The sequence below is a fragment of the Anopheles ziemanni genome, chromosome 3 (assembly GCF_943734765.1).
Source record: "Anopheles ziemanni chromosome 3, idAnoZiCoDA_A2_x.2, whole genome shotgun sequence".
Classification (NCBI taxonomy): Eukaryota; Metazoa; Arthropoda; class Insecta; order Diptera; family Culicidae; genus Anopheles; species Anopheles ziemanni.
This window is the reverse complement of record NC_080706.1, coordinates 39624774-39647676: the sequence shown is the minus strand read 5'-3', so window position 1 is coordinate 39647676 and position 22903 is coordinate 39624774. Positions and strand designations below refer to the sequence as shown.

The window sequence follows — 22903 nt, the reverse complement described above, 5'->3', positions numbered from 1 at the left end:
TAGCCACCTTGTTCACGCTTTTCGCGAATGTGAAGGGAGCAAAAACCTTTGGGTTGCTTGCGTGAGTCAGAAATCGATCTCAGATGCACGCGCACAATCGTACAAGACCATCGTACCACGCCACCGAGGGGTGTTGGTTATTGCGCGACTGCGGACGACAATCGTACGACTTCTTCCGGAGCCGTTTTCCGCGGGGCCCTTCGCCTAGGGTCGCCTTCGGTCGTTTTTCATTACGGTGACGAGCGTTACTGTTGTTCGCGTCGCCGGAACAGACAACGCCACAACTATCCGGTATGGCCGGTAAAGAAAAACACAAACATTGTCGCGACGGGGTAAGGTGGACGAATAGCGCGTGACGGTCGTATGACGCAATCGTATGATTTTTCTTCCCCTACATCTAACGACGGTTTTCTCCATCTCACCCACCAACCATAATCGCTTGCATAAGATTCTGTTCAACGATATGCTCAAGAAACCGGGAATGACATCTGTCCCGAAATACCGTCGTAGTATTTCGCAGTATATTTTTGTATGTGTACCCCCTTGGGATGCGTTTGCCCTGTTTCATCTACACGGCCATACCGTGTTGACTGTTGTGTTGACTTTCGTGAATATTTCATTAAATGGAATATCTTTTTCAGGTGCAATCTTTGCTATTCGGAAACAACAAGAGGCAGGGAAATGGGTGATGCCGAGATCGATTTAAAATTAAATACAACCCGGAGCAGTATGTCCCAAGTACGAGAGTGCTTCTCTTAACACAAGAGAACCATTAAGAGTGTTCTATGCCGGAACAGGTCGTCCGAGGGGCTTTCGAAAAGCCGGTTGAAAATTGCACTGGGTTTGGTGGAATCCGCCCGGAACACATTCCGCAATCCTTTGAATCCATCGGCCTTCTCCCTCAGCGTCCGGTTATCGATCGTGAAAAACGTTTTAAACCGCTGCTCAGTCTATGACCGGTTTAAAACTGGTTTTCTGTCCAAGTCGTTCCACAAGGCGAAGGTTCGTTGAAAAACGTTACAACTTGTCGAACCACCACGTGGTTCGATGCAACGGGTTGCGTCCATGAATCACCTAGGTTCGATACGTCTAGTACCAGCTGAACTAACATTTGCCATCGCTTGCAATCGGTGGGGTGTCCTGGTTTGAGGAGGCTGTTGAGCTCGGTTTCATCTGTTCTTTGGTCAACAAAGTATATCTTCTTCGTCACGGAAAATGTGTTATCAGTATGAATTTGGAACATGACCAGACGTTTGCGTCAGCCGATTGGGTTTCCATTTATTATGCATTTTTCGATCGACGTGCGATAATAGGCACACTGTAGAGCGGGCAGTTTTCTTATCACATTCCAGCTGAAAGTGGCCACCAAAGTGGCGATAGATGAAGTATTCACACGAACGTAATAACGAACAATTGAAGAAAACAACAATTATAATGTTTGTCTTAAACTGCACAACCTTTTCATGGAGTTCATAGTTTATTCAAAGGGTCGCTTTTTTACCCTCTTAAAAGTCGATTTACCATTTTGGGGTTTCCATTACTTTGCCAGAAATAAACCAAATTACTTATTGATTTTCCAAGTGGATGAAAATTTCAAATCACCTATGTACACCCTAAATAGTTGCAAAAAAACAAAATTATTGCTAAATTATTAAAAGTATTGTCCTTATCTCGCTTACACATGGAATATCGACTTTCTGCTCCTTCCTACTATGTACCGCCACGTCGTGCCACGTTTTATGATATAGCCATGGTGGCGCCAGGCTCGAAGAAACATTCTCTTAATGGAGGTCTTTTCAAGGTTCCTTCCGTACCGAAGAAAATGATTGTGCGTGACCAATCGGATTTTGGTGACAATATAAACACACCTTTTTATTAGGCGCACCAGTATTGCGATCGTTTAATTAATTAATTCACGACGAATGTTTGGAAAGTGGTGAAGGAATTCTTTGCTATACATTCCTAGAAAAATTTGGTTTCAGTTTTTACACTTTTAAAAGTATTGCATGACTATTTTGCAACAAAAAATACCTAATAATATCATTGTTTCTATGAAATTGTTAAATATTGTGCTGCAAACTTCAACTTTCCCTATAAAATTCTGACGTAACAAACATTTCACCATTAAAGGAAAGTGCAAAGACAGTTGAGAACGGATGAAAGTGAGCAGTAATATGAAATGAAGAGTGTACAAATAAAAAAAAAACACCGACAACTTTTTGATAAGGTTGATGATGATAATAATGTCATCGGCCAACCGGCACGAAAGATGAGCTCAACTTGCCTATCTACCGTACGTTCGGTGCCTGTGTACTGGTGTGTAGAGATCTTACGATGTGGTGAGCAAAGTGTGTTAATTACGTGACGCTCTGGTACGTTGCGTGGCACGAACGGCGATAATTTTCACGCCGAATGGCCATTCCTTGTCCTCCATATGTCGTTCTGGGGAAGAGCTTTTACACTTACATCTCGCTTGCTGCTCGCTTAATTGAGCTGGAAGAATAGAAGCGACCAGTGGATTGAAGGGCCATCTTCCGGTTGCTAGGCAACAGCGCATGATATTTAACATTATGGTCAGGCTAAATCCCGAAGGTCGGGCAGTAGGTTTCATTGTGAACTTGATTCAATGAGTATATGTATCAGCATGGCAGGTCGTGTATGTAAACATCTCTTTATGAACTCTTTGCTCGGGGTCGTTGAGAGTCATGCCCGATCACGTGAAGCCCAATCATGGCGACATGTGCATCCGAGCGTAATGGCCAATCTCTCAGCATCTTTGCGGATCCTTGCGCTCCGTTTCAATTGTGTGAAGTAGGTTGATTGATTGATAATGGACCCAACCCTATTCACTCTCTCTCTTTTTCCCACTACCCACTCAGCTTGTAAAGGGGTTGAGGAACTTAATGGTCGTAAGGGTACATTTTTTAAATTCATCTACTTACGCCCTTCTGGTGGTATATAAAAATAACAGATGGATTCTAATTTAAATGCCTCACTGAAATGGCATTTGCATATGTTTATGTGGTATTGGAATGAGGGAACATTTAATGGTTCCTTTAAATGTCGAATTGAATGTTTTTCGATAAGGGTAGTTCGTTTGGCATTTCTAACTGATTCACCGTTTGTCAACGAAAAGTTGTCGTTCCATCGTGTAATTTCACTCTGTTTTCTCAGGGCTATCTCAAAAATAAGTCGAATGAACAACGGTCCCATCTCGCTTTTCGCATTCTCCGGGGTAGTTCGCGTGTGCAAAATGAGCTGTAATCATAAATTATTCGATCATAACACAGAGAGGAGTGGCGCAGCAGCAGCAGCAACCAACCACCAGCAAGATGCAATCACTCTAAATAGGTTTGTCCTTTCTTGTCACCCATGTCTTTGCAGAGATTAACGGCAGATCTCGTGGTGTGCACGTCCACAAGTGAAATTGTACTGCAGGACGCGAATACCCGGATAAACCGAGGCACGAGCCGGAATACACCACCAGACTTAAAGCTGGCATCGTCAACAACGACACCACAGCAGCAGACGCCGGCGAGAATGTCGCGCAAACGGCCACGTGACAGTTTGGCCAATGTAACGTCCGGTAGCGGGGGTAACACCGGCACCGGTCGACTCTCGATCGCCGAGACAGTCTCAATAACGATCGATCCGAATGGCGAGCTGGAGGATCGGCTAGTAGCTACGCATCAGCCAAGTTCCACACGGCAATCGAGCAATGGCACACCGGACAGTATGAACGGAAGCAGTAGCCGTTTTAGCAGCATCCGGCTGGTAGACGATGGCATCGAGCCGGCGCACGGAGATCACTTTTGGCCACCGAACAACGAGGGCGCCATGAATGGGCACGTTAACTTTGGTGCGCTACCGGTCGCGGAGGAGCAGCAGCGTCCACGGTCGGCCGATCCGGCCCCATCGCCGCCGTCCATCTCGTCGTCGAACGGTTCGTCGTCGATGGCCACCTCGTCCGGTTACACCAGCCAGCAGGCTAGTGGCGTAGAACACAGCCCGCCGGTGGTAAGTGTCCCTCTATCTCTCTCTGAATCGAAAACTGCCTTTATCAATGGACAGTTGGAAAGAGGGGGGAAAAGAAGGGGGGAAATACGCTAGGAACGCCCCATTGCTCAACCGGATGCTTCATCTAAACCTCCGGTTATCAGGACCCCGTAGTTCACAATTACGTTTCGGGGAATTGCGCGTCCATTAATAATCGCTACCAATTCTACACCCCTAACCCGCGGCCTTCGACGTCCGTATCTTATCGGTGTGGGGACGTGGAAATCCGGGAGATTCCCTTGTTGCCGCCATATGCCGCCGCATGCTACGCAGGACTACGGTTGGACTTGGACACGATTTTTTTTATTTTTCCACGTATCTCCACGACGGCGGGTGATGGTGATGTCCGAAAGGCAAATCTCTCTCAACCATCGTACGATGCATGACCCAGCAAAGGAAAGCCCACCCTCTGCTGTGCTGTGGGCCTGATAAGGCTGACGAAACGTTTGTTTATTTTTCATTACGAAGTCATGAGCTTTTAGCGTAAAGATGGTTGTGACCCTAGTGTGTGACTCCTTGTGGCATAATGTGAGTCATTAGCTACAGTGAACAGTGGAGATGCGCCTGCAACGATCACGTGTTATGGTGGCGCCTGGAAAAATGAGTCGTTCAAGAGAATTAGTTACAGAATAATTATTCTTTAATTCATCGGGATGTAGCATTATTTAAATATGCACTCATATCTCTGTTACGCTTTTGAAAATGGGTCACAGATGCGCTGAACGGACACACATACCTACATCATGCTGAAGGTTATCAGAATCACGCAACACAAAAAAGGGCATGGCACATTCCTTCCGTCTTTCCACACCCTCGTGGTCCCCCGCGTTCTGCGTACGGATTAGCGTTGGTGGCGTAAGGGATATATTGCGCAAGCACGTTTGTCATCGAACACGTGTTGACGAAGTAAACACTTTTGTTCTTCTCTAAACGAACCACTTGTTGTATGTGTTGGTGTATGTGGTTGGATTTCTTTTCGCTCATCCACGCCATGCTCATAAGGCTTCACGCACGCGCTATCTTCGAAACACGTTTTTCTTTTCGGTAAAACGTTGGCATCTTTGTAGTTTTCATGAAGTTTTTCAAAAATTTCATGTAAAAACTAATCTGGAATTTTCATTGTTTTTTCAATCGGTTCGGGATCTGGTTGTAATCAGTTTAGGATTACAAATTACTTTCATATATTTTTTATATTTCACTACCATGCAAACATGTTTTTTTTTGCTAATTCATTAAATCCTCTGGATACACTAATTGAATGGTTTGTGTTCAAGTTCTAAAACCATTAGAAAACCATTAGATTATGCCATCGACTCTTCTAACGAGTGCTTCGTGTTTCGACTGTAGTCGTAGCGGTTCCGGTTATCTCTGGCTCGAAATATGTGTGTTTGTGGTGTACACAGCAGGGTCCGCGTACACTGTTGGAATTTAGCTTTCGAACGACGTCATCGTCAAACCCAACGCGATTGGTCCCGCGTGCCACATGTGCGTAGATCGCGTGATTTCGCTGTTGGGAATGATGAAAGTGGAAGTGTGCTGAGGTATGCGCATCAAATCTACGTGTTCTACTTTTTCTTCCCCTCCCAAAGTGGGTGGCGGCGCACGGTTCAAGGACTAGTCGGGTTTTTTTCAGTTCAGTAAGAATTTAGAATTATGCGTGATATTTTCAATATTTTGTGAAATTTTTGTAGATCTTTGTGTCTTTCAGAAATTTCGTAAATAAGCTTATAATAAGCTCCAAGTTGTTAAAGATGATATATTTTAAATGATTTTACATCGTCTAAGGGCATCTAAGGGGGCAGCTACAGTATGACGCAACGCAAGCATAATATTTGTTAACCTTCTAATAGTTCCAACTCATCACAATTCCTCCGCAAATCAAACGATGCCCATGCTTAGTCGGCGCGGTTCGCCACTTCCTGAGAAATCGTACGATCGCGGGCCGGCCTCCCTCCTGCCGCACGAATGCGAGAGAACGGATGATAGCATCGGCCACGTCCACGACGGTGCGCCGTCAAGAGTGTATGACGTGGAACTTGCAAAGTGATTACCACCCGGTACGAGCTGGCAAAAGGGAGAAGAAAGCACGACTGTTCGGAATGCTGCTGCTGCTGCTGCGGGCAAAAATAAAATCTGCCATACTCCATCCACTCCTCACCACACCTACCAACCATCTTTGCATCCTTACCCCTGCCACGTTTGCGAAGAAGAATGGAAATGGGAAAAAGTAAGCGCCGGCCAACAGAGGCTACCTCATACGAGACGCTAAATGCCACAACCACGGAGTTGGTCAATGTATCTTTCATGATATGCTAACAGCAAGAGCGCCCACTTTGAACAGGTGAAGCGGGGGAAGAACAAAAAAAGCATACCACTAAAATTGCTCTTCGCCGGTCGTGTATGCTTTCTTGCCATCGAGAAGGGGCTACAAATAATGCAAAATTGTATCGATTGATGTGCCTCAAAGGAAGACTGAACGACCTCTTGTCGCCGTTCGTTCGCCAACGTAAATGTTGATTTGCGTTTCATGTTCACGTTCGACCAAGTAGGCGTTCTTTCACTTTACCTTGTATTCAAGTTCAAGGACAAACTCACAGTCACTTGCGGGCGTGTCAGGGGTATGCTGCATCTCAGATAAGGGGTCGATTCGTGATAAGAGTGTCTTCCCTTTCGACCGTAGGGAGTAGGAAACTGGGCACTTTGCGTTCGACGGAGTTGTTGTTGTTTTTGATTTCTCCCCTGCAACTGGGTAGAAATTGAGATGAATTCTAATGGACGATAATAATGGTTCTGTGGAAAGCAAATTTAATAGTACCAGGGCAAAAGTGTGTGCGTGAGCAACCCGTCGGGACTAATCACCAAAATGTGCCAAAGGGTAATTACATTCCGGCAATTTGTTGGGGTATAAATGACTGTCATTTAGTTTTTGGGCTTCCTGTAGCCCCGTGAATTGCTACCAGGTACAACAGTAACATGTTTGGAAAGATGAAACCCTACAAAAAACAGAGAAGAGAATTTACTTTGTGTACTGCAAGTAAACATATTCTTATTTTAAAACTACGCTACCAAAACACATTTATCATGCCGCCACTTTGTACACATATTGAATGTCGCTTGAAGTTTTCTTCCCCATCGAGATCGATCGACTGTTACGGAACCTCCACCTTCACGTTGGTGCCGGAGCCATCTGACCATGGTGACGTTTACTGGTGTGGCGTGACACATCCCAAGATGTACATTGTAGGTTGCTTAAAAAACCACGATCGTCATGCCTCGATGGCATTTCGTTGGCGATCGATTGTCGAATAAGTGTGATTTTAACGTCCATTATCACTGCCATGCAAAACATCTCCACCGGGATCAGGGTCCTCGCCCTGTATGCACCTAACATGTGTTCTACAGTTTGCCAAATTCGATTTACCGGTGGACTGATATTCATTACCATTGGCCTTACTGCCTGCGCCATGGAATTTACGATCATTATGGTGTCAGTGAGCGAAATAAATTGGCAAAAAGCATATCACCGCCGAAGGCATAGCATCGAACAGCAAGCTGTTACGGTTATTTATCCAATCAACTTTGGCGAGACACCGTACCCGCTGGCACTGGTACAGATTTCCATTCGCAACAGTATACTGACCGCAACTTCCAATCCACCGGTCTACGTCTCATTCACTGGGGAGGGGAAGGGTCGACTGATTCGAGCATCGACCGAAACTACCGACAGCACCTTGCTGCGCGCCTACTGTGATGCTCTCGGAGTATACAGAACGAACCGCGGTTTCGAGGTGATTCCGTAGAAGCTCGCGTGGTCGTGGGTCGTCGCGTCAGACAGGGCAGGGCAGGGCAGAACAGAGGGAGGCAGTCGGTCGGGCACGTTGTTGTGTTGTGTCCCGTTAAGTGCCAGCGCACTGACGTCGAAACCGTGCCGGCGTTTGCTTGCTATTGGCGAGCTATCGCGAACCGCTTCGCGATTCGACGGAAACAGTTTTCCCTCGGCAGCGGGTTGGAACGGTTCGACTTTTACGTCGTCTGCGAACTATTTCTCGCGACTTTTTTTGTGCATTTTGCCACAATAACACCAACAACGAGACAAATCAACAGTGCACGACGTGATTGGGTTCATCTTTTTTCCTTTCCGGAACCATCCTTTACATCAGCACTACGTGGAGTTATTCGTGTTTGCAAGTGTCGCAGCGTTTTCACGTACCTCACATGCGCTTACATTCGTTGGGTTTCCCAACGTGGTCGAAAAAATTGCCGTAACTTCCTCCGTAGTTGCGTGGCAGGAGCGTTACGATAGGCAGTGTGTGCTCTACGAATATACAGTATTATCCTGGTGCAGTTATTTAGTTGGCCCGAATCGCAGTAGCCGTGTGTTTTCTTTGTTGAACGTGCAAGACTGGAAAAGTAAACTTATCGAGTGAAGAGGGTTCACGACAGAACAGAATGGCACCAAATTATTCAACAAACGAAAGTGACGGTCCGGCAATGATCACCGTGCAGCGAATAGATGTAAGTTGTCCGGTGTTGAATTATTAAGCTGTATCGAGTTTCTACCCCCACAACCGCGGAATGTAGTGCAATTTTGGGCTATTTTTGTTTGCATCTCCCACTTGACCGGAGCGTTGCTATTGATTTCCTCGGAGTAAAAATAGAACCGGCGTGTTTCATTAGGTCTGGTCCGAAGACAAATGTAGGGTTTTCGGTGCAAAATTGTTGCCAATTTATGTAACCATCATGATCGCGCGATTCTGGCGCCAGTCGGTAATGTCTGTGGCGAAGTATCTTGCTCGAGTTTGCGCGCATCGATTCACCAGACCTCCACCGGTCGAACTGGAAACCCGATGTAATCAACCAATTAGGGTGGTTCCATTATGGAATCAATGTTGACAAGCAAACGCGGATACGCCATCTAGATTGTGTATGTTTTTATGTTCCTTTAGTAAACGGTTGATTCTATTGAGTAGCTTAGAAATCTAAACCCTTTAAATATACCTATTTCCAGTAATGTTCTGCTACTCGTGATTATTGTTATCGTAAAAGGAAACTTATTACACATCTCGTTGCCACGGCTGATGGTCGAATCTGAGGAACGGAATATAGAAGGAGCATTCGAACATTCGTGAAGTTAGTGGTTGCTGCGTCCACAAACATCCAATGACCGGATGATTCATAGCTGTCGTTCGCTGTTTCAGGCCGATACTTTCGAAATTTGGAGTTTTGCGAGTGGTTCCTTAGTTTGTGCCACAAAATTCCAACACTGATTCATACGTAGCTCTGCTTGGTATGCTATATCTGTTTCCGTTTGCAAAGCACTATGAATCACAGAAAGGCTGCTTTGTTTGAATATATATATTTATTTATCGTAGTGCGACCACCACATTCTTCCAGTTAGGTATGTAAACAATGCAGATAAACCTTATCAACCCGGTTTATCTTGGCGCTACCGTAAATTTACGCCTCATTACTACGAGGAGGTCAGCACGATGAGTTGACGGATAAGTTAAATAACGACGGTTAATCTCCTTGCACTCGATCCGAGGCCAATAGGATAAATTACCGTAGAGGCCAAAGGGATATTACTAATTACTTCCCGCGCAACGTTCACTGAGCACGAACCGTCGTAATTGCTAAGCCTCACAGACAAGATGTATACCTAACTTGATAATTGTTTTTAATCATAATGTTGTTCAAATGCTAAATTATATTTTTTCCTGAGAAGTGCATGGTTCGAATCTGTTTATTTATCAACTTCGCGGCTCAAAATAGACGAGTTTCTAAAATCCCACTGATCACGGCTGACGTCGACGTACCGTCACATCACCGGTACGAGCATGACGTTAGTTGTGAGTTGGAACTTTCGACGATGGCGGTGCTCTATACGGTGCTGCAGCCAAACTCGTACCATAGCGCATAGCCAGTCAAAGTCCATCGCAAGTAGCAGGCGGCACGGGTACGGGAGGAAAGGGAAGGACGGACAAATACAAGTTTGAGCGAACAAAAAAGCAAAAACCCACCAAATGTAATGGCATACTGATGACGCCAGGGTTGTCTACCCGACGAATGATGGTCCAACGGACGTTGAAAAAAATGAGTGAGTTAGTGATTACAAGTCATAAGCACTTTTTTCCGTGTCGTTTACCGGAACTAGCCACGATGGATTCGACCCGATGGAGAAGTCCATGGTCTTTCCACCTCGTTATCAGCACCATCTTCTAAAGCGCTTTTGATGGTTAGAAGCGACGAGCAGCAGAGTGAGTTGCTTCTGGTCTGGTGGTACGTTCTTTTCAGCATTGGCCGATGCGCCACCTAGAGCACGGTGTAAGGTTAAAACCTCACGCCGTGACGATTTTCAGCAAAGATTGTTGTCGGTGGTTAATTTTAGCGTAACTCAAACACAATCGATGGAAGGCTTAAAAATAGCAGTCGAAAGCAGCCCTGCTACTGCCGATGGCGGCATGGTGATGCATCGTATGATCACGCCACGTCTCACCGGTCGGACACTGTTATTGCCACGAGGAGGATGTCCCCTACACAACACAGTGTCGGAATTGAATTTCGAGATACCCGATGCACTAGCGACGGATGAGGGAAAAGATTTGAGTAATGGGTTTGGTAAGGGCAGTTGAAATCGGATGTTGTTTATAACCTTAAATTGATCACCTGCAAAACCGCGAAAAGAAAACATGCACGCCGCATGTGGGTCGGGTAAACAAATATTCTCTCCGAATCTGTTGCTATAACATTTATTTACAAGTTGTCAAGTAATCAGTTGTGTGTAAATACTTAAATTTCACCCAATTTAATTCAATAAATTTCACCCGGATGGAACTGGAAGTCGAGTAACTTGAACACTGTAACACTGAACTTAATTTCCCCCAAAACCAACACATGTTTACGATTTCCTCGCCATATCGTAGTTCAAATGGGATCTTTTCCACATCTTGCGAATCTGTATCATTATGTTGGACACTGTATACATGTTGCAATAGTTGAATCTCGCTTTGTCCTGAGTAATGACTTCAATATTACGATATAAAGCTTAAGAGTATTATCTCCGTAAGTTACCTACATGTTACGACCCAATTATGCACTAGACTGTAGGTAAAAAACTAAGCCTGCATGGCTTGGATGACTGGATGGTGAAGTCAGTGCCCTACCACTGTTTGGATGATCTTTGAAAAAATGGTTGGAACTCCAACATTTCTACACTATGAATCGGTACTTTTCCGACCAAATTCGCAAAGAGTTATAAAAGCATTTTTATATGATGTTATTTGAGTAAATTTGGTGTTTACCGTTTGCGTAATTAATTATTTGAAATCCTTTTTCGTTTCAGACGATTTGCAAGCAAGCCCCATACTCAACAGAAATCGATGCGATAACGGAGCGTGAACGATGCGACTACACACAGAAAATCACATACCAGATGGCGCGCTCCGGAACGGCACCGCGAATGATACGCGTCTACGCTGATGGCATCTACGATCTTTTCCATCAGGGCCATGCCAGACAGCTGATGCAGGTGAGTCTTCGCTGGAGGGCACTCGGCGCAATTGGGACAATGGTACTGAGTTGGTGCAACCGGGCATATTAATTAAACATTGGCTTTTTCGTGTTGCAGGCCAAGAACGTGTTTCGCAACGTGTACCTGATCGTCGGAGTTTGCAACGACAAACTGACACACAGCCGGAAGGGCCGAACGGTGATGAACGACGAAGAGCGCTACGAGGCGGTGCGGCACTGTCGCTACGTCGATGAGGTAAGTAGTTCGCCGCGATGGTACACATCGCTAGAACTGTACCCTTCAAGGCGCGAGACCCTATGGGCGTGATGGGTGTGGTGTGGTAAAGAGGGTTTGCTTAAGGAGGATCGTTTCACCAGACGACATACTTTCAACCGACGGCTGGCCGTCCCCCGAGGCGTAGCTGCGTCCGTCATTTCAATGCTTGGGGTTGGGTGAAACGATTGCCGGAAGTGATCACGATTGAATGGAATTGAGCAAAATTGCTCAATTGATAAACGAGCGTAAAGAAGAGGCGGTGTGTTGTGGGGTGACCGCGTGCAAGCAATTGCTGATCCGTTTTGGTCCGGGAGCAGAGTGAAATAAGAAAATGAAACAGATTTACTGGAGTCACATGTTCAATGATCGTCAATTGGCGTACATTGGATCGCGGCTCGAAAAGATGCGAGATTTTATTTCCTTTTTTCGAGGAACATGACATTTTCGCGTGAAGCACTTCATGATATTTTTAATCCGCCAGAATTTGCTAAACATTTTTTATTCAATTCAACGGTCGTGTAAAACCAAAATTGAAGAAACAAATTGCATTCTGGGTCAAGATGAACTAATTTAATGTTAATTTTGTTTATTTTTAGATCGTTCGAGATGCCCCTTGGGAGCTGGATGATGAGTTCATCGAGAAGCACAAGATTGACTTTGTGGCACACGATGAAATACCGTACAGCACGGACGACTGTAACGACGTTTATGCGAAGATAAAGGCCAAAGGCATGTTCGTTGCTACCGAGCGCACCGAAGGCGTCTCGACGTCCGACATCGTGGCACGGATCGTGAAAGACTACGACATCTACGTGCGCCGAAATCTGGCCCGCGGATACACGGCCAAGGAGCTGAACGTGTCGTTCCTGTCAGAGAAAAAGTTCCGCTTCCAGAACAAAATGGTCGAGCTGAAGGATAAGGTTAAGAAGGGCAAGGACGACATCATCAGCAAGTGGGAAGAGCGCTCGACCGATCTGATTAAAACGTTCCTACTAATGTTCGGCAAGGAGCGAATCTCAATGTTTCTGTCCGACTCGAAGCAGCGCATCCGGTCGGCACTCAGCCCGCCGGGTAGCCCGGGCAGTGGCAGCAATCACAGCCTGAACGACTGCGACGACGACCCGGAGAGTCCCGATTCGGTGCTCGATTCGCCGCCTAGCAAGCGCTCGAATGTGCTGCGCGGTGGTGACATAGGCATGGGCCGGAACCATCTGTTGACCGAATCTGAGGACGACGATGGCCGACAGGAACTGATGGCGGTGCCACGCGGACTCCGTGCATCTGCCCCGGCGCTCGACCGAGACATGCACGGCGATGACGACGATGACGATGACGACGATGAAGACGACGATGCCTACGTGGACACGCGCTCGAGACCAACGTCAAGCTACAACATTTCCGTACTGGCCGGTGGCGATGGAAGCGGCAGCGCAGCCGCCGCCGCATTAGGTAGCAGTAGTAGTGCCAGCGGTGGAGCTCGAAGCTACAGCAATCGTCACTATTAGGGTGCTGGAATCCTCAATACACCCATGAGGAATTAAACAAGCAGCTGTCCCAGCTCCCACAAAGAAGACCACTTGATCACGTGAAAGATACCGTTGCTGTTAATGTTGCGCGAACCTGTGATCACTTCTATCTGTGAAAACAAAGGAAGAAAGGCAGCGACGACTAGAATCGCTAAAAAACAGAACACGGAACACAATCCTTGCCCGCCAAATATCTGCTACCTTTAGAGTATTTAGTAGGACGCTAAATCCCCTTTCGTCTACAAGTTCAACAATCTTTCATCCTAAACGTATAAAAAGCATTTCGGCGACGAGTTGCACATCAACCGAACATGGAAGAGGAACAATTTTCATTCCCAGAATTGAACATATTTGGCTCTTGTTTGGTGGGAAACGAAGTGATAGAAACTGACGACGAAACGAAGCTCGGAAAATTCAGCAGAAGTTCCTTTCGCTGTCTGGTGCAACCGCGTGCAAGAAAACAAGAAAACAAGAAAAGTTAGGATATTGCTATGTTTGTATCTTCAGGGATTAATCGAACGAACCGGCGAAGGGATGATTTGATTGAAGACTGCTGGTTTATCCGTGCTTCTGTGTAACTCAGCAGGCAAGAAAGTTGAAATCGGAAAAGAATTGAACACGGTGATGATAAACGCAAGATAAATAAGGCACGCTAACGTATAAGCAACCGGGTAGATAACGTGCACGTGTCGGGACAATGTAATCCGCGCAGCAGACAACACGGGCACACACACAGGCGTTAGGGAAACGGTGAAAGACAGAGGCAAGCTTAGGTGTTAGGGCCAACGGAGCCAGAAAAGGGAAGCTTATGCGCTAAATTATTAATCGGAGGTTATTTCTATTATATATTTATTTTTTTCATTGTTCTGTTCAATTATACGCGAAGGATCGGTTGCAAAATTTTACACATTGTTAAACGGAACGGGAGGGTGCAACTGCAATGCAGTGTACAGCTGTAAACACTGTCATATTTGCAAGGTGAAAAATTAATCGAATCGGTATCTACAATCATGGCACAGTTTTTGTGACACCGGGCAACTGGTTTGGTAGTTGTTATTTGTACTACTACCAAATTACTACAAATATTACTATTAATACTACTACTATTACTACCACAACAACTACGTCTACTCCCACTATTGTTACTTCTTCTACTGCATAGGCGTGAGTCGAGATGTATCGAAAAAAAATACATACATTCAGTTGAGGAAATCCTTTCCAACTACGAAACCAACCAATGCATTATTCTTTTTTTCCATCTTTAAAACCAAAGCAATCCCAGTGTATAGTCCGATCGAAACGATTTAAGGATAACGTTTTGTTGCTTTTCTTGTTCCTCACTTTGGTTGGTAGTACGTTGGTTATTACTGGTGTTATTCGTTTGTTTTGATTGCCTTGCCGTCCTATTTCTTTCAATTTTATGCGTTACGATCTCAGTACGGAGAGCAGTTTAGAAGTGCAAATTTTTGCAATTTTTTTGAATATTCTTTAATTGGAGACTATCTGAATGTTAGCTTTTCGAGTGGAAATAAATTTGATTGCACATGACGACACACCACCGCTGTGGTACACTCCAGAACCCCCTCACATTCCGTTTCCGACCGAAAAGCTTGGCGCAAAGGGAAATGATTCCTGAACAAACACGGACCACAATTAGCACTCCCAAATAATAGATGTGCGAAATAAGCGTCTCCTTGTTGTTACCAATCCGTGTGTGTTGGAAAGATGAAACGACAAATTGCCTCGATTACATCATAACGTGTTAACATGAGGAACTGCAATTGTTGGTTAGTTAGTAAACGGAAGAGCTTTCTTCCCTCACGAAACGATTACACTTATGGCTTGTCTGTAGAGTGTAGGATGAAAGTTTTATTATTTATTGGCCCATGGCTTGCAGACTGCTGATCACTGGCAGGCTGCTAAACTTTATTCGAGTTGCAAATGCACCCGCACCAACCTTGGGCGGTGCATTTTGAGTCCATCGACAAAGTTAATTGAATATGTGTATTTTCAAGCTGTTGCTGAAGTAGTGGAATAAAATGCTTATGAAAACTTTCGAATAGGATGTAATAAATAATACACAAACGGTTTGACAATTTCTCATGCATTTGAAAAAAAAACATAGTGATAATGTTTCATTCACCTAATATCACCGCTTATTGTGTAAAATAGAATGTCTCTAAACTACATGTGATTATGTTTACTGCAACATAATCGTACTCTTCGTTTTCATCTACGATAACGTTCAAGTAGCATGCAATGTTTAACTTGTTTGCATACTACATTGTACCGCATCTTTATAGCTGGTGCTTGTGGTGCTCGATTCGCCCAGCTGTTCATTTACCTAGCAACCGAAGGGGAAATTCCATGCCGTGTTCAAATAGCAAACGATGTCCTTCGTCGTCCTGCTAAACAATCGGAGAAATAGCTTGCATTTTCCTTCGCACGAATGTCGTCAATAATGTGTGGAAATTCATTTCACAGGGGAATCGTTCGAGGGGGACATAGTGAGCATTCGGAAAATGTTCGCGATTCCCGAAGATGTCTACTGCGATTTCCACCGGAAATCATTTTCCGTCGGCATTCGAAATCAGTCGTACCTTCGTCGCGGCGGAACGTGCACACTTTGTTTTTTCGACATCCGTCCGTTTTCTTTCGTAGCGTACACGTAAAATCAACAAACCGCACAGGATGTCCGGAATATACTTTTCAGGTGGCTGCTGAGCAATCCATATTGAAAGCGCGATGTTAAAAAACACTTAAAAGATTTTCCATTAAAATGAATTAATTATTTAGTACCTGCAAACAGCGTCGATCCTCGTAAAATTGAATTAAATCGATACTGTAGCGTTCAACTGAATACAGCACGGTGGTCAAGTGCATGGGCGAGGTTTGGTGAAAGCGTAATAAAAGTTTCATCCATCCGAAAACATGGACTCGAGCAACACAAATGCATCCTGCGGGCCAATGTACAAAAAAAACATTCGGAACTCATCTTAAGGACATTATCAAATTTTATGTGCAAGTTTTACGGTAAAGGCTCATTATAGGAGCATGGAGTAAAAACATCTGAGCATAAAACTTCCAGGATTCTGGTATTGTCTTCGAAGAAGCATTCAAGCATTCGAGGAGGCTCAGAGAAACTTTCTCGTAAATCTTCCGGCTGACTCTTTTGGAGGAATAGAAATATTTAATTAGTTCAACGTTGCTATTCTGCGCGGGAAACGTGTAAGTCGCTCGCAGCAGGTCATGGATGTAGAGAACGCGACTAGCTGGAACGAATGAAACATCAAAGGAATTGCATGTGTCCTGAACATGAGTTTTGTTTATTTGTTTGATGGAAACTACGCAAAACAAAGGGAGAATCTTTGCAACAGGCAAGTTTTTTCCGTAAACAACCTTCCACTCCTGCAATCAAGCATGTTTTTATCACAAAAATAGTCGTGCTCGCGGAAACTGAGCCACCGATGGCCGATTATCAACTTGCTTCATTTGAAATTCACTTTTCCCGCTCACAGCTGGGTGCAGTTTTTAATTAACTTTTCGTTTATTTGTATACAAACGTCTGGTATACCCTGGCTGGATGTTTCCGTCTGCCCCATGATTCGTCATGAGAACCATTGCGGAGTTTGGATTACGAGATTTGCATCGGGTTATTTACAACGTTAATGTATTTTACAGAACTTTTGATTGCTTGTGTTGTATGAAGTTCATGTTGCTCCGTGCCTGGCTCTTTTGATTGGAATCAGCTTTGGGTCATATGAATTGGGTTGAAGACGGTCGAATTTCCTCAACATTTATCGAACGCTTTGTTTGTATCCCTTCCCTACTTCGGATGAATAAACGACTATTTTATTGCTAAAGAAAGGTACGAATTTACACTGAAGCAAGGCAAAAGTAAAGACATGTTCTTATCGAATTTTGACCGATTCATTTTTCGTACAATCAACAATTTGTGTGCAATGAAAAACAACATAAATAATTTTTCCGTAACCAATCAAAATAAACTTTACTTATAAGTAAAGCTCTTGTCCACCGTTTCCTAATTCTTATCCTATTTCCTCTATCTTTTACTTGCGCTCATTTCCTTCGTCTGTGTTTTCATGTTCTCTCGGTTAGGTTTAAGTAAAGGACTTTGTAAAGCAAACAATTTTAAATTTAAAAAAAAAAATAAATAAATAAATAAAGAGGAGCACAGAAGTTATGCCAAAAGTACTCCCCGGATCATTATACGTTGTTGAAAATATAAAATAGGTATTTCAATGAGGTAGCATTAGTGAGATAACAAAGATGTACTTAAATTAATCGGTTTCAGAATGTAACACGGTGTACAATGTAACGTAAACACGAAATTAAATTGTTATAATAATAATCAAAACATAATAACAAAAGATGCGATATTTGAAATTTTAGAGATGAGCTATGTTCAGGTACATTAGAAACGTGGCGAAATTTACAAAAAAGCGAGCAGTGTAAAACGGTCACACTTCCCAAAGAGCACCGAAGGATTTTTTATACATAAACGCGAAAAGATAAGTTACCATGCGTGAATCATATTTTATAAAGCATTAAAAGTAGCACCGAAAATGCACACACGCGGTTCCCTACGCCAAGCGCCCTGCGCCCATAAATAATCGAAGACGGAACACATGGGACGGAAGTGGTCAAGGTAGTTCAAAATGCTGACGCTACACTTTCTACAGGCAGTTAGGCAGGGAGTCCATACCATTACGGAACATTTAGCGAGCAGAACGACGATGGTACCGTTTAATTTCGTACCACCTGACGACATGGCCTCTTTAGCCCAGTGGATAGAGATTGAATGTCCACCCGAAAATGGGGAGGGGGTATGACTAACACAGCGCCCGGCGAGGGGTACATTCCAACCATGAAATTCGCAACGTGGCAGAAACTTGAAATTTTTATGCTAAACGCTCACCACGCCGGGTCGGTTGATAGTTCTAGTCGTAGGAAAAAATGTAAACGATGATTCGTGTTGAGCGACGGCACGTGTTTAGTCGATGGAAATTTGGCGCCATATTTTCAGCGACCAAAAATCAACAGCGGCACGCGAGCGTACTTTTCACCCCCGAAGTCACATATGTTACCCGCACGGACTGCACGAGGAAGTCAGTGTGTACTTGAAAATTTGGATTTGGTCGACAGAATTATACACTTCGAAGTTACAGCTCTACAGCAAAATGACCTAATTTAGAGCCAGCTGTCAAAGGCTCGCACAAAGAGTCCCCACAAAGTGTTCTGAAATGAGAGCATTGGAGGAAATTGGTTTCTCGATTGTCTGGAGGGCATTTGAAATGTATAGAGTTTTTCACGCGTTATACTGTTGGAGTCAAATCTGTCGTATGTAATAAAGTATAATGGAGCATTTGTTCGTTGGTTAAGCGGTGTAATAAAAATTATAGCTGTTAACGACAGTTACTAATGTAGTAGTAAAACATGATCATTTATTCACATTTTCACACACGATACATTTTCATTGTTTTTCATAATTTTCATGTTTAATTTTGAACACTTTCCAAGTTTAGTTACAACCACATTCTCGAAGTTTCATTCTTCTTTTGTACACATGCTTTTTTTTTACTTAGCATTATTATATTTAGTAAGATTTTCGTGGCCTTTTTATTTCAAGCATTTTTATCAAAAAATTTTCAGGTTCGCCTGTGCTCGGTCCATGGTTCATCGGCTTTTCGGCTTTTCGTCGTCCTACAGAATGCGAAATAAACATCAACTTTGGATGCTACAACATACATTTTGATAGTTTTTGTTGAGACGGCACGTTAAGAAGGTGGCCTTACATTCAGGCTTCTTCACATTCCATTAAAACCTCCAGTTTATCATCGTTTCCTTGTAGATTTGTACGCTCTGTTTTTGGCACAACCGGCACATGCTGGTTTAACGGAATTATTTTCTTGGGCCGAATTGTCGATTGCTGCCCCGAGGTTATTTTCACCATCTGTATTTTATTCGTTCGTTGCTGTACCTGTTGAACTTGTCGCACCGGCCGTGTCTTTGCAAGCTGTGCAGATGCTGCGTTGCGTCTGGTAACATCCTTCAGCTTGAACTCTCCTACAATCCGATAAATTTCCACCTGAGCCATTGTAGCATAATCGGCAGATAGTGCATTCAGTTCGTGCTCTAACAAGTTCACAAAAGACTTTACAGACGTTTGATTTGTGGCAGCGGTAACTGGTTGTCCCAGTTGTGCCGGAACCTGACGTACGATTCGTAATGGATCTTGCGCCGAACCTGATGGAACCAAACGTTTAACTCGTACAGGGCGAAGCGTCCGTGTTTGGGGATTTTGTGCGATACCGTTCGGAATGTGTGGCTGGTTCTGAGGCGTCGTATGAATTTGTGGCGTGACTTTCGTTAGCTTTTCCATCGGAGGCTTCTCTGGACTCTTTATGGGAACTGAATCATTGCCAGTCTGTGAAAAAGGACAACATAAACATCGTTTTCTAAAGTTCTCATATAGGAACCTATTTGAATGGTTAACACGAAAAGTCTTTACTTACGTTGCCGACGTTCACTAACTCTGGCTGTGGTGCATCTTCGTCCTCCTGCAAGCAGAAAGTAAGCGCAATTAGTAAACGCAATACGCTTGAAAATATCATGTTATCTTACCGTTTCGTCAGAATGCGAATACGGCCATTCGTTTAAACCCTTCTCCCATTTTGGTAAGAATTCGCGGGTTACATTAATGAAACGCATAGCGTCAAAGGCAAACCAGTTAGGTTTACGCGAACTAGAACCTAAGGAAACGTAGAACAAATTTTAACAATTTTCTAAAAAGGAAGATGAGAAGCTACTAACCATTCTTCCATTTTTTCTCCATCCTTCCTACATAATGTCTGTTCATAGTTCGCAAATTATTCCATTGCATTTTTATTTTATGCGTGGGAATACCCATCGTTTGGGATATCTCATTCCAAGCTACTATTTTATTAGCATAGTTTCTATATTCTGGACAATTTTTGTCCCACAAACACTTATAGCTTTTAATCTGATTAATTAAGCACAATGAACGTTCCTCAGACATACCTCCCTGAAATGTATTAACATTGTAATTCTCAACCCTTGTTTTATTTTTGGTTGAGTAATACTTACTCGTACTGTCACATCATTGGTGTCACTATTATTCTCTTCGACTTTTTGTTCAGGTTCGTCTCTGGGTTCGTCGTGCGGTATTTTGCTCTCCAAAAACCGCAACGCATTATAGGCGAACCATTTGTTTTTTATGATATTGCTCAAATCTAAAATGAGGTAATTTGTGTATGTATGTTTTTCTAGACATTTCCATACACATGAACTTACTTTTGGCGTGACACGTAACGAAGCAGCTATGCATGGTTTCCCATTTAGTTTTCAGCTCCCCTTCTGAGCGTCCCATCGCCTCGGAAATCCTTTGCCAAGCTTCAGTTTTAGTAGGCTCATTTTCGAAATCCGGATCCTTTTCGTTCCATAAGCATCCATAGCTTTTAACCAGGCTTATTAGGTAGAGGGTATTTTCTTTGGTCATTTCACCCTGCAAAAACACACAATTTTCTGTTAATTACAGCTTAACGGACATGAGCAAACATGGTAGCAGAGAGAAAAACAAAATAGAAAAGCTGCTAAAAGCAAAAAAGCCTAATGTGCAACTGAATTTCCACAACTATGATTCATACCTCGTCTTTTCTTTTCAGATCATTGGATCCACTGAAGGATACTTCGGATTCAGTAGTATTTTCATCCGGACACTCCATTGCTGACAAATAAATGAAATTTCTGTGATAATTAATTGGAAATGGAATGTTATTTGAACCATCTTGTGATAAAAACCTACCGACAGCCTACGAACCAAGCGAAGTCTAACCGAATTGTTTATGTTTTTACTGATTTGACAACTTTGTTGTTTCTAGACATTTTGGCAACTGTTTGTATATTTTCAGGTAGCTTCATTTGGGACGCTTGGCGATTTCGAGCAAATTAGTCTACGTGAAACAAACATCGAGCAGTTTTGTACGGTAGCCCCCCAGCGAACGGCGGTACACTGAAAATCGAGCATTTTTTTGCCTTTTTCTTTCGGACCCCCCGATTTCCGCTTAACGGGGGGTCGGATTACACGCACACAACGTTGAGTTAGAGGTGTCACGCACACCAAGCGCGCGAGGCAAAAAAAGAACAAAAACATAGTTACTCTCTTATTCCGCTCTCTACTATGCCCAGCCCCACTCTTTCTCCCAGCTAGTCTTCAATTCTCACCAATGCGTCTTTTTCTACTATTTTGTCGTCATGTTGTCTCGATAGGATAAGTCAGTGCAATAATCACTCTGGGCTATTTGTCAGTTGTCGATGCCCGAGGTTTAACATCCAATATTAACCTACGAGGAATGGACATCGTTTTCCATGACGTTCCATTCTCTCTCCCATCACGGCGCACGACTATGCTCCGCTCAGGTGTAAGCACGGATGGTTTCGCTCACAGCTGTTCGATGTCAATGATATGAATGGTGTATGTGTTCGATACATGCATGGGATATTGTTTTGATTGCGGAATGAAATTGAGTGAAGCTGATGGATTGAAATTGCATACATGAAACTATGTAATTTCTTTATTTTTCGTTTAACTTCTTCTTCTACTTTGTTTTCCGTACTTTTCACTATAGAATTGAATAAATGAAAGAACAACATTAAAAAACGATTAAAAATAATTAATTGCAATGGGCTGAAATACGGTAGTAATGCGTCTTCACATTAACGCAACCACCGCAATAATGCCGTCAGCATGAATAAAGGTCCATCGGATTCCGGTTCATAGAAGTGAGCCAGAGCCTTTCCAATAATTTTCGCCATTCACATTATTGAAACAAACAGAACCGTATAGCGATTGCTACTAATTTCTAACTTGATATTTGAAATCGAATTTAAATCTGGAGACGTCTACATTGCTCAGCAATCAGCTGTGCCAATAACATAGAAAACTCAGAGCACATTTGAGGCATGCTCTTTTTGCACACAGCAGAAAGCATTGAAAGAGAATCCTAAACACGCATACCATGCATATGCCTTCCGCTTCACCCACACCATCAACCGATTTTTATTCCGCGTTAACCACAAATGCATGACCCAATGAGGAAGAAAGAGTCAGGGCATAGCATCAATAGTAACTATCTTGTTCTTGTCCACAGTAGAGGGTCGCGGAGGTGGGATTCTCCCTACCCCTCGCCTGTAAAATGAACTGATTCGAGCAAAACCGTTCGCAGGGTGCTGCTCAAACCCCTCGTTACAGCTTTGCGCAAGGCGTTTGCGTTTTTGAACTGTCAAACAAGCAAAGTTTTCTGCCCCAAAAAATATATTAAGTTTTGAATATACAGTCTGTTCCCGAGTTACGCGGATAATGGGGACCAGAGAAATCCGCGTATCTCGAATTTCCGCGTATCTCGAATATTGCTTGACACATAGTTTATACTAGGAGTTAAGAGATCGAGCTCTTGTGTACATGTATCATAGAATATTCAAAATTTTTCTTTGA

General features: G+C 43.6%; 2 protein-coding genes across 2 annotated transcripts; one reads left to right on the top strand and one right to left on the bottom strand.

Annotated features, from left to right (window-relative positions):
* The first annotated feature begins 3447 nt into the window (after positions 1-3447).
* Positions 3448-13831, top strand: LOC131283974 (choline-phosphate cytidylyltransferase B-like). Its single transcript, XM_058312822.1, has 4 exons — positions 3448-4017; positions 11399-11584; positions 11684-11821; positions 12439-13831. The coding sequence occupies exons 1-4, from the start codon at positions 3541-3543 to the stop codon at positions 13345-13347; spliced, it is 1710 nt and encodes a 569-aa protein (XP_058168805.1). The 5' UTR covers positions 3448-3540; the 3' UTR covers positions 13348-13831.
* A 6673-nt stretch (positions 13832-20504) lies between these two features.
* On the bottom strand, positions 20505-21151 carry LOC131284713 (uncharacterized). The gene is made up of 3 exons (XM_058313574.1): positions 21057-21151; positions 20704-20914; positions 20505-20557 (listed from the first exon to the last, which is right to left on the bottom strand). The coding sequence occupies exons 1-3, from the start codon at positions 21132-21134 to the stop codon at positions 20505-20507; spliced, it is 342 nt and encodes a 113-aa protein (XP_058169557.1). The 5' UTR covers positions 21135-21151.
* Between the last annotated feature and the right edge of the window lie 1752 nt (positions 21152-22903).